Genomic DNA, 12,301 nt, shown 5'->3' with positions numbered 1-12,301 from the left:
CAAAGTTAATTCAAAAGGTGCAATTGAAACCATTCCAGATGGACCAAGATGTTGAAGATAACAATTAAAGCAAGAAGACATAAAGGCAAAAAGTGAGGCCCATTTAGGTAGAAAAAAGATGTTGGACATGTTATGTTAAAGCCATATGTGCGGAATTCCCGGAACTATTAAACAGTAGATCCGGAGTGTGTGAGTGTAGAGTTTCCGCGGCGCAAAATCAGTTAATTTAACATCAATCATTTATAATTATACAATCCTATTTTGGCTTTCAGGTATTATCCTGCTCGTAATTTGTTCTGCCATGACATTTCTTTTTGTTTGTCCGGCTAATTTATTAAGAAGGTATAATAAATCTTCTTGTTGTTATGTGAATGATTACCAGCTTGAGACACCACGAAGCAACATACTTAAAACATTGTCGCAGGTTCTAGAATCGTATCGAGGAAGCGAACGGCGAGAGCCGACATGTAAAAAAATAAAAAAATAGAAAAAAAAATAGACGTCTTAACAAAGTATAAAATGATACGGTATCTGTAATCGAAACGATTGACTTCCTGTTTTTAAAACAAGCCCGCTTTGCCTTGAGGTTAAAGAACAGAAATTACAATTATTGTTAATTAAAAGTGGACGGCCCCTATGCAATTAATATAAAATATTACTTTCCTCACGTATTATTTCTTGCCAAATTAAGATTTGAGGGTAACATGATGATTGATATATATTAACTATAGTTAAGGTAGGGTAGGGAGTATCAGTTGTAGCTTTAATATCTGAATACAACAAATTGCAACTTACCACTAAGTAATTTTTTTTTTTCTAAAAAAAGGCGGAACAAAAACCTATAAAGATGATAACAACTTATAGTATAATAAAAATAGGTGAAACAACTAATCATTTGGAAAAGAATCAAGGTGTTGGGTATACATGGCCGGGTAGTCCCAGTCATGAGCACTGAAGTATTACATCGGGGGAAGGGTACTTTACATCGGAGATAATCAAGAGCAAATATTGCCATTTGCTATTTACTACTAGTCCCACTAAAATATGTGTACCATAATAAAAATATATGAGACAAGAATATGAGTGAAATATTGACAGCACATTTTCCGCTGTATTTCTTTTTTCTTCGAATCGATCTTTTAAAATGAGTCAAAACAATTGAAGGAATCAATTATTAATGTATATATATAGATACATTATTTCGTTTTAGTCTTTTTAATAGGCGCAATAAAATTATTCAAAGAAGAGGTAAGACATTTGATTTAGTAACATTCAAATCAAAATATACACTTGTGAATGAGGTTAAGCATTTCGTATTCCAAATAGTGACTGTTGTGAAGATGGGGTCTTTAACTTCCCAACAAATGTCCCAATCTATGAAAATCATTAAAGCAATTAGAGTGCTATGGAGCAGATGAAATAGCACAAGTAGGGAGAGAATTTTCCGGCATTATATGTGCTTAAATTGGGGAAAACAATTTACGGTGCTCGCCTGCTTTATTGGTATATATATATATAATATGGTTTGAAGTTATGCATGTATAGACATATGCACACAGCACATTACATATCACATATGCAGGAGACTCAAACTGTAACATGCAAAAAGTGACTGTTGTTTCTTCCTAAATGTTATAGTTTTTCTTTTCTTACATCCTCTCCTATATTACCTACAGTTATATTTAAAATAATGCAACTATTTTGTTGCTTGCATCAACACAAGTCTCCTCAAAAAAATCGGTTTCGCAGCTCCCCATCCCCACAGAAGTATATAAAATTACTCGAATCACGTCAAAAATTCGATATCAAATCCATTAATACAAATGGTTATCTTCCTTTGGTCATCGTCATTTTCTAGCGGGAGGTCACTTTTATTGTTGATACTATAGGATCATTATAACCAAAGTATATTATACCGTGTACTATATTATTATATTATCACTTGAATTGAACCTCTAAAACCCACAGAAAAAAATTTTTTTTCCATCGGCTAGCAGATTGATAATGTTTATAACACCTATGGAAAACAGCCATTTTAAAGATTACACAATTCCCACTAATAACTCTCTCAGTTCCAAATCGGGGCGTAAATCTCAATTAACCAATCCACCATCAACACTTCTTCCTCCTCTTCCTCCCTTTCCATCTTCTACCGCTTCTACGCCTGTGAATCCCTCTTTCCTAAACAAATGTTCTTACTCCTCTCCATCCTCTTCTTTTGCTCATCATGTACCTGTGATATCTAATCAATCGGGACATGTCCATCACCCTTCCAATAGTGCCAGAGCAAGCCAATATTATAAACGTTGTGATATCTCTGATTTGCTCAACCCTACGACTGATGACAATCAGTTGACTGGCATAGCCTCGCCCAATAATTCTATCATGATCCCTTCAACTTCTGTGTATGGGGGGCCGTGTCCACCTTTTGTTCCGTCTTCCTCAGGTCCTCCTGGGAACTTCCATAATAATATAATATATCATCCTCAAACAATTGGCACAATGCCACCAGCGACAAATGACCCGATCTTGCAATCGAGCGAAGACTTGGTGCGGGCTTTCAGAATCCAGCACCCGTACATCAACTATCACCAATACCCAATGACACTGGCGCTATTAGGAGACTCTATGGTCGACAAAGCTAAAAAGAAAAAAGGAGGGTACCGGTGTTCTGGGACTAATTGCCGTGAGAATTGTACGTTCACAAATATTTTAGAATTGGCGAAACATTTGGATGAATTGTGTACGAAAAACGAATTTAAGTGTGAGATAGCAAATTGCCCATATCGATACATTGGATTCGGTACTCTGGGGTCACTAAAACGCCATGGTAAAATCCATGAATCTAATAGTGATGTCTTCCAGTGCAGTTATTGTGAAAGAAGCTTTAAAAATGTGTTCAACAAACACCGCCATGAAAAGCAATTACATCATGCCTGAAAAAGAGTAGCAAAGAAACCATTGATCATCAATCTTTTTTTTTATCCCAAAGAGTTTTAGTTGCTTCTCTTAACCTCTTTTCAGATTAGTTTTATCTTTCGCGCATTACAGAGCACTCATATATTATTATTGAATAGTTTTTTCTATGATTGCCACTTGTCGCAATTCATTTCATTTTCTTTTTCATTTCATCTGAGTGAAATCAAACTCAAACCAAAGGATGCTAGCAACCAACTTGATCCATCTCCAATATTTTATTCATATTTCATTTTTTTGTTCTCCTAGACATTAACATGTTATTCCAAATCTCAGTTTTTCGTTAACAATGTCATTATTAGGTATGCTATTGTTTTACTATTTCCTATTATTTGGCAGCATTTATGCTGTTTTCATTTCATTTTAAACCAATCTCTCGGACTGTTTCTCTTGTTCTTCTATACACCAACCTAGATCTAATGTGTTTAACAAACATCGCCACGAGAAGCAATTGCGCCATATATTATATATTATTTAATTTAAATTAAATCGAAAAGTGGATTTAGAAATTTTCTGTGACTTTGTTACATCGAATATGAATATCTAAAAAACTGAGTATTTCTTCTGTCTAGAGTTTCCAGAATTTTTTTTTTTTTTTTTTTTTTGAGAAGATAATTTCAGTTTACCCTTAAATCTAGCAGTCTAATGGACAAATATAATACTTCATCGAATGAGGAGATTTTTAGATCCTGAAAACTTACAATCTGGGTTGAGTCCGAAAAGCACAAGGTTCCTTTAAGTAAAAATCCCTTAAATTATTCTATTTTCATGGTTTTTTTTTGTGCCTTCCGTTCTATTACTTTCTATTTACTAATTATTTATTTTCTGTATTTTTGTACATTACTAATGCTAAAATTAAGGCTCTTGGTATTAGAGCCTTTTGAATTAGAACCGACTAAATGGAGAAAAAGGAAAAGGTTTAGAAATGGTAGAAATTCCATCCTTCAGAACCAATAGAGTAATATCACGTAAATATGATCTTCTACAATTGAGTATCCACAAATAATCAGGTCTGCAACTTAGTGTCGATGAGCATCACGTATGCTTTTTGTCTAATTAATGAAAAAATAGTACAGAAAGTTGAAGTCAAAAACTGGAGCTCAATTTAAGGTGCGGGGAATTTTTACCTGACAGTATTGACTACCACTATACACATGTTCTATATGTGTTATTACGATATCCAAAAAAGGGTTCAATGGTTGGGTTTATGTGGAAAATTCCAATTGGTGATAGGCGCCTACATTGCACCGAGAATCGCTGCAAAGACGATGACGAAGGGGAAAAAAAATAAAAAAAGGACAAAAAGAAGCACCAGAGGCAAGCAATTTTTGCTTACAAGCAATGGAACTAGAGATCCATTTTCCTTTTCCTCATTATGCGTTATTGATGATGACGATTATTGCCATTTTTATCATTAATAGTGGTTCTGGACATTTTGTTGCTGTCTTTTATAGTGAATGAAAGTTTTCCATTGGCAAATACGAGCTGAAATAACGTCCCGGAGGTGTAGCATTTTTGCAAGCAGGCCGCAAATTGGAGAAATATTTGTAGTCATTATGTACAGTCATAATTATGATGATATAATTATGATGATATAATTATAACGATGATAAATAAATAAGCTGCACACTTTTTCAATACTGATGCTATCATAGTTGCATGAATATGGAAATTTCAGAATCCCCGTACACACTACTTTGCAGAAGATAAAATACCCAAGGATATCAAAGGTCCGCCTACAGTAGAGCCATTTACTAACAGGGCTATTATAAACAAGTTCCAATAACCAAAACAACAAGTAATAGTGTTCACGAGTTTCAGAATCAAGAATATACTGTTATAGTGAGGCATCCCCAAATATATAAAGATATATAAATATTTATATATATATAGATAAAAGTCCGGAAAAAATAGACAGATTATTTGCTGTTGATAAAACAGTATTCTAATTTATCAGTTGCATGGCTAAATTGCTCACAGCTACTGACGAGTACATGATTAATTATCGCGGAGGTATATCAATCAACTGTATACTGAAGATTTGATGCTTCTTTCAGCGATAATCAATGATACCTGCGCTACTCTTGCAAGTTCGCGTCATTACTCTGTATATAGATTTATCTATTCTAGCAGAAAAAGAGAAATACGATAAGGTAAAATTAAAAGAACGACCATATATTTGTTTTGCTTATTGAAACTACAAAAAAAAGAAAAGAGATTTTTTTGATGCCCGACGCAGTTCATGCCTGGTAGCTACCAGGCATACTAGTATACAAACTCATCAAACATATGTCGCTTGTGTAACAAAAAAAAATTAAAACATTATTACACTGTCGATTCATAAAGCAAATTAACCAAGAGAAAAAATGCCGTTCACTATTCTATTTATGGAAATAAGCTAGTCACATTACATGAAACTGTTCTAATGCCTTCATAAAGTCTAGCTCTTCTGAAAAGGGAAAGCTTAATATCATTATGTCTTGTTTTGGTAATATAAGAAGCCGGGTTGCAAACGAGTTATTCTTCCAATAGTTAAACCAAAAATACATTGATGAACTGAACCCAAGAAGAAGCAAAACAGCAGGTCCAAAAATACACTGTCGATACACGTAGATTTTGGAACCCTTAGGATTTCTCTACAATGCACTGGTGTGTTCACTTGTTGCTTCACATACCTCAAAATAATCCTACAAACGAGCAAATAAGCCCGCTCTAAAAACTTCTCTGCAATGCATTGAAGTGTTCACTTGTTGCTTCGCTCACTTCAAAAGAACAATGCAAACAGGTATATAATACATAATAAGTGAACCACAAAAATGGCAGTAAAAATCAAAAACCCTTTCAGAAACCGCCATTTCATATGATTAGACATATTTATGTTAGCTCATGGGTTTTGGTCAGAATTTGTATACTATGAGAAATCATAGAATTTACTTGAAAGAAAATTCATTCGACCATACCCAACATAAATTTGGCTAAAGTTTGTCGCTACTGTATTCGAGGACTCATGTTGCGCCAGATAATAAATCATGTTGAAAAAAAACTGAGGTGATCTGTATGGAAATTTTTCCATTAAAAATTCTGTTATTTACCATTAGATGTAGTTAAAACACCTTATAGAGTAAATATATGTACAAATACCTTGAGATATGATATGCTTGAATGAAAAATTTCAAACTTAAGGTTTTTAATGTTTGGCAGAGCGAGTTAACCCTGCTATAGTAATAGAGACTCTCTCAATATATGATAAAGGTGATTTAAGGGCAGTTTTGAAGAGTCGTTACGAACTAATACTATTTTATTATTATCAAAAACTCTAAAATATTTAAAACTAACTATTAAACTTTCTTCAAAATATCCCTTAAATCGAAATCGATGGTAAGGTGCATCGATTTTGAAATGGTGAAATCAAATGTATAAACTCCGATATCAGTACTAGAGAATATACCACTAATTTTCCATTTTATTGCTAGAAATTTCAGGTTCTATCGTGTACCAGAAATGCATTAGTTCAGTGTTATTATTTGCTCCTTTGCGTTTGTCATGAGACTGATCATCGAAAAACGGTACTGTCATTTTTACAAGGATTTTCCTTTCACTAATTTGAATATCACACAAAGAAAGATTTCGCTTTCTCAAGCTAAAAGTTTCTATTAACTATTTACATTGCTATTTATGTAACCAACACTTGAAATTTCTGGTTGAATTTTTCTTGAAAAAAAAAAGTGAAAGATAGATAATCAAAATACGATTATTGCTTCTTTATAGCATCTTGAATTTTGACAAAAGTTCCATTAGCCCCACTAATTGGCCCTTTGATCAAAATGTATCCCTTTTCGGCATTAACTTCAATCACTTCGCTATTCTGTATGGTAGCGTTCTTATGACCCATATGACCAGGCATCTTTCTTCCAGGATAAACTCTACCAGGAGTTTGATTTTGACCATAAGAACCACCATGTCTATGAGCCACAGAGGTACCGTGAGAAGCTCTCAAACCAGCAAAGTGCCAACGCTTCATGACACCTGCAAATCCTTTACCTTTAGAAACCGACTTCAAGTCGACGTATTGTCCTTCTTTAAAATGATCAGCTTTCAATTCGGTGCCTATTTCCAATAATCCGGTTTCGTCTTTCACTTGGAATTCATAAATTGCTTCCTTTGGGTTTACTTCAGCTCTAGCAAAGTGTCCCAACATGGCTCTACTAATCTTTTTGGAACTGACGGCACCATATCCTAATTGAACGGCATAGTAACCTTCTTTGGCTGGAGTTTTGGTGTATAACACTTCCACAGAGTCAATTTCCACCACAGTACATGGGAACTTCTCGCCACTAGGAGTGAAATATGAGATCATACCCTTTTTGACCCCCACAAGACCAGGTCTGCTAGGTAATCTTTTTCTAAGACGCGCCATTTCAGCGGAATGGTTCACTGGGGCTGCCTTGGAAGTAATGGTAGTGACAGCAGCATCAAGAGAAGTTAATGATGCTCCAGTTCTTACCAACTTTGGGTAGCTTGATATTATTCTTGAGTTGAATAATATTGTGTTGAGAAGACTCATTATTGATGGACTGGTATGATTGATTGATTGATTGATTGATTGATTGATTGATTGATTGATTGATTGATTGATTGATTGATTGATTGATTGATTGATTGATTGATTGATTGATTTATCTTTATTCCTTGTTTTTCTTTCTCACAATTTTTCTTTACTTTTGCTAGAATTCCCTATCTGCTTATGTGACAAGTGCTTTCCTTTCTTTGATGTTTTTTTTTTCTGCAAGACACTGCCTTCTAGTGTTGATAAATAATGATTGGAGAAACAGTAATAAGATTCGTCTTTTCACCTCCGCTACACCACATTTGTGATTTATTCACACCAAATTAAAATTTTCCAAAGTTTTTCGCTCGTGATTTTACACTTACCCGGGCTCCATATCTTCGTGACGTGCGCAAAGTAAAAATAATGGATTGAGATGATTACCTGAACACCTTAGGTATTTTTATCACTGAAAGGAGGAAGGAGAATTCTAGTTCTATTACTTGGAATACTGATCTAGAGAATAATAACTAATGGGAAAAATAAATAAAAAGTATAAAAACGTGCCACCGTATATTTGCACAATAATAAAAATGAAGAAAAAGAAAACGCTAATGCTAGCTTTCTATTTGTAAGCAGGCCAGTTACCTGGGAACAAGAAGTGCATTTTTTCCAATAATTGTCTAGTAACTGCATTTGGATTAGTAGAGATCGAAGATTTGGAGGTGTCTTTTAAATCGTTGCCAATCTCCCCGGCAACAAGAGCCTTTTCCAAAGCTGGAATAAGGGTTGTGGCCAACTTGTTGGCATTTTCACCATTAGCCTTTAAGTTACTGACCACGGTTTCCACAGTCACTGGTTCTTCGTTGACATTCCATGCATCATAATCGGTGGCCATACAAATCATTTGGTAAGAGATTTCCGCTTCTTTGGCCAATTTGGATTCTGGAATACAAGACATGTTGATGACAGTACCGCCCCAGCTTCTGTATAATTGGGATTCGGCTCTGGTAGAGAAAGCCGGGCCTTCCATACAGATCAACAAAGTGTCCTTCTTTTCGGTGGCTGGGGAGTGCAACTTCTGTGGAGCAATAGTGTCTTTACAGGTATTGTAGATCAATTCACCGAGTTTTTTATCAAATGGCTCGCCAAAACCAACGTGGCCAACAAAACCACTTTCGAAGAAAGTGGAAGGTCTAATACCTTTAGTACGGTCAATGATTTGGTTAGGAATGACAAAATCACGAGGACTAACATGTTCTTGCAAAGAACCGACGGCTGAGAAGGCAACGATCACTTTGACACCCAAAGATTTCAAAGCAGCAATGTTTGCCTGGGATGGGACGTCAGTTGGTAATAAATCGTGATGAAGACCATGTCTGGCTAAAAAGGCGATTGGGAACCCAGTTGAAGTACGAGAAATGGTGATTGGAGAAGAAGGAAATCCCCATGGTGTAGAGACAGTTAATCTAGCAACTGGTTCCAAAGATGCCATGTGGTATAATCCTGTACCCCCAATGATCGCCAAAGTGACTGGCTCGGAGAAGCTGTGAGGCAACTGAGCAGTTTCAGTTTTTTCGGTTCTGTGGGCTGACATGATGAATAATGAAAAGCAAAGAATGACTATGAAGTTATCTATAATCTAACACAAATAATGGTATTTGCTAATCCAAAAGATGAACAATCTATCTGTCTTATGGTTTTCAACCAATTTTTTTTTTTGCCCTCACCTTTTTTTTTTTTTCTTTTTTTTTGTTGAGCCGTGTGTATGGTATACCTTCTCATTTGTGACAAACGTTTTTACCTCAAGAGATATAAACATAGGGAATGCAAGAAAGCAAGAGTCCGATCCTCCGCGATGATTGCAGACAAATCTTCTTTTTCTTATTTACCTACCGATGATGTACTAATGATTGGAATGAAAAACTCAAAATTACTCACTCCGCAAACAGAACACTCCTCGAACGCCGCAGTGGTAGAAACAGCTACTATTCCACTACAGTCACTGCAGTGAGTTGTAATTATCCCCGACATGTCGACATGTCGGGGATAATTACAACTAGCTGCATTTGTCACCACCCTTATATTCCAGAATAAGAATAGATCACATATATATTATAGATATGTAAAAACATATATCAATAGAAAAGGAAAATGTCCATTGGCGCATACTAATGCGGAGAATTCGGCAACCCGTCAGGTTTCTCTGCTGCTTTTCCGATGTCTCCATACTCGCCCGATGTCTTCATATTCATCCGATATCCACATGTTTGTCAAATGCATTTATTTAAAGTGAGGCTGATATTGGGAGATTTATCAAGAGTATTATATTGCTTTATTTCACATATCTCCTAATTAATTTTATCCCCCGCCCCTATTCCGTCCCCAAAATCCCTGATATTTGCCACCGGATTGTCGGCGTTTGTCATGCAGACCTATGCCGATAATAGAAGGCCGGGGCGCAGTTCAAACTCTTCCGGGATTTGAAATATAAAAAGCCGCGTTGCCCCCCCTGAAAGTTTTTTTTTCCTAATTGCCGATGAACAAACACTATTGAGACAACTTACATTTTATCTATATTTCTGAAGATGATTGATGCCAATATGGATAGCTCTGCTACTATTGCTACTGAATCTTCTGCTTCTGTACCTTCTGCTGCGGTACCTTCTGGTACCAACTCTGTCACATCGAAAGACTTGGTCGACGCCCCTATCGAGTTGTATAAGCAACTATCAATCGCCGAATTGAGGGAAATCAAGTACAAAGCTGCCAGAGTTTTGAGAAAGAAAACTAAAGGTGCCTTGAAAGAAAAATATCAAGAAATGCAAAAGGCAACCGAAGATTTTGAGGAAATGATGGAATCCGTTGATGCTGCTGATTTGAGTGTTGACGATGACTTGGCTCCAGGGAGATCTCAAAAGGGCGTTGGTCGCCATGGAAAAGGCCGTTACTTCAAAGATATGCATCACCAGCATAGAGACTTTGAGGCACATATGGGTACTTTTGGTGCCGAAGAATTTATGCCACCACCACCACCACATCCTCATCCTGTTCCACCACATCATCCATTTGCCCGTCATGGTGGATGGCACCATTTTGGCGGGCATGCCAAGCCTCCACCATTTGGTGAAGAATTCTTTGCCGGTGACAAATCCCGTGGTTTTGGCGGTGGTCATCATCACCCTAGAGGAGGGTTTCCTATGGAATTTCCTATGGAACAGCCAGCCTTTGAAGATAACAGAGAGGTTCCTTGCTTCGGACATCACCACCATCGTCCTCACCACCACAAACCCCGTGGTCCTTTTGACTTTGGCAGGTTTAAGGGACGCGGTGGTCACGGTCATCACCACGGTTTTGCAGGTCACGGATTCTATACTCCTCCATTTGATCCTTTTAATTCTGGTTCTGAATCGCCTTCTGAAGACGCTCCCAAAAAAGAGAGACACGGACCATGCCCTCCAAATCCGCTTGACTGAGGATTCTGAATAATTCCTACAATATACTTATTGTGTTGTTTCGCTGATTATTTTCCTTGTCTTTTTTTGTCTTTTTTTTCTTCTTCTCCTGGTTTTTGTGAATTGAATTACTATATAGATATTTTGCGGTATTTAAGTCTGGGGTGTTATGTCATAATAACTAAAAAAGACTCAAATCCAAAATTTCAGGGTGTTTTTTAATGCACTTTTTTCCTTTTGTTTAAGAATAGCTCAATGTAGTTTTTTACTGTTTTATATATAAAACAGTCTTAGGTTATTATTGTCATATGTGAAGTAGCGTTACATAACGTTTAATAAAAGTTATCTAATTTACAAGAGATGTCCGACTTTCATAACATGGACGCAGACCTATAATACGTAAGAGCAGCAAAAGTTTCTCAACATTAAAAGCACATAAAGTTTCTTGTAGAAATAAACCTATTAAGTTTTACATTGCAATTCTATAAATGTCCAAAATAGAACTAGAAAAAAAAAAAAAAAAAAAAAAAAAATGTGTGAGTTTTTCCCTATAGACAAGTCATCTTATCATTCTCTGCAGGTCAATAAAGCTGTTAACGATGCATCAATCCTTTGACAAAATTTAATTGAAAATTTTAAACTCTTTTCATTATTTTACCATTGTATCTATTCCCAATCTCATTCTTCTTCTTCTTCTTCTTCTTCATCCTCTTCATCTTCTTCTTCATCTTCATCCTCTTCATCTTCTTCTTCTTCTTCCTCATCATCCGAGCCTAATGCACTGAAAGCATTGAACTTCTTAGTTTTCTTTTCAGACACAGCTTCCTTAGTGTCGGCAGCAGCTCTGGTACCAATACCTTTAGTGTTTGGCTTAACCTTCATTACAGGAGCCACAATCTTGACGGCTTCTCTGAATTCATCACGGCTCTCTTCATTTCCAGCACCAAAGGACTTTCTTGTGTTTTTCAAGGTGACCCAACCCTCAGCATCTGGTTGAACAACATGTTCATGCTTACGGAAGTTCTTCTTGAAATGTGGTCTGGCGTCATGACGGGATGAACGTCTTCTACTGAAAGTGAATTTCCCTTCTTGGTTTTCGGCCTCATATTTTTGAGCTAACTTTTCCTTGACATCGGCAATCATATCAGAAAAAGCTTTAAGATCAACGCCTTGTGGAGCAGCGCCATGGTCACGAAATGACAACAATTCTTCTTCGGTGTATTTGGCCATCTTTGAAACTTAATAACTGTCAAAATCTATGTATGTATTAGTAATGATAATAATAATTACCAGTTGCAAACCTTAAAATATCTTGAATTGGAAA

At 36.2% G+C, this 12,301-nt stretch overlaps 5 protein-coding genes across 5 annotated transcripts; 2 read left to right on the top strand and 3 right to left on the bottom strand. All coding sequences in view use genetic code 12, as the record gives it.

Annotated features, from left to right (window-relative positions):
* Positions 1 to 2,004: 2,004 nt before the first annotated feature.
* On the top strand, positions 2,005 to 2,940 carry DASC09_044570 (uncharacterized protein; the record flags this gene model as incomplete). The annotated part of the gene is made up of 1 exon (XM_064998056.1): positions 2,005 to 2,940. One exon carries the CDS (start codon positions 2,005 to 2,007, stop codon positions 2,938 to 2,940), a length of 936 nt encoding a protein of 311 aa, XP_064854128.1.
* A 3,787-nt stretch (positions 2,941 to 6,727) lies between these two features.
* Positions 6,728 to 7,540, bottom strand: MRPL9 (mitochondrial 54S ribosomal protein uL3m MRPL9; the record flags this gene model as incomplete). Its single annotated transcript, XM_064998055.1, has 1 exon — positions 6,728 to 7,540. The coding sequence occupies one exon, from the start codon at positions 7,538 to 7,540 to the stop codon at positions 6,728 to 6,730; it is 813 nt and encodes a 270-aa protein (XP_064854127.1).
* A 607-nt stretch (positions 7,541 to 8,147) lies between these two features.
* MEU1 (S-methyl-5-thioadenosine phosphorylase) lies at positions 8,148 to 9,119 on the bottom strand (the record flags this gene model as incomplete). The annotated part of the gene is made up of 1 exon (XM_064998054.1): positions 8,148 to 9,119. One exon carries the CDS (start codon positions 9,117 to 9,119, stop codon positions 8,148 to 8,150), a length of 972 nt encoding a protein of 323 aa, XP_064854126.1.
* A 991-nt stretch (positions 9,120 to 10,110) lies between these two features.
* Positions 10,111 to 10,998, top strand: DASC09_044540 (uncharacterized protein; the record flags this gene model as incomplete). The annotated part of the gene is made up of 1 exon (XM_064998053.1): positions 10,111 to 10,998. One exon carries the CDS (start codon positions 10,111 to 10,113, stop codon positions 10,996 to 10,998), a length of 888 nt encoding a protein of 295 aa, XP_064854125.1.
* A 657-nt stretch (positions 10,999 to 11,655) lies between these two features.
* CAF20 (Caf20p) lies at positions 11,656 to 12,207 on the bottom strand (the record flags this gene model as incomplete). Its single annotated transcript, XM_064998052.1, has 1 exon — positions 11,656 to 12,207. One exon carries the CDS (start codon positions 12,205 to 12,207, stop codon positions 11,656 to 11,658), a length of 552 nt encoding a protein of 183 aa, XP_064854124.1.
* Positions 12,208 to 12,301: the final 94 nt, after the last annotated feature.

This window comes from Saccharomycopsis crataegensis (assembly GCF_037102585.1).
Source record: "Saccharomycopsis crataegensis DNA, jcf7180000000084, whole genome shotgun sequence".
NCBI lineage: Eukaryota > Fungi > Ascomycota > Saccharomycetes > Ascoideales > Saccharomycopsidaceae > Saccharomycopsis > Saccharomycopsis crataegensis.
Note: the sequence above shows the minus strand (reverse complement) of the source record. Positions and strands in the feature narration are given on the sequence as shown.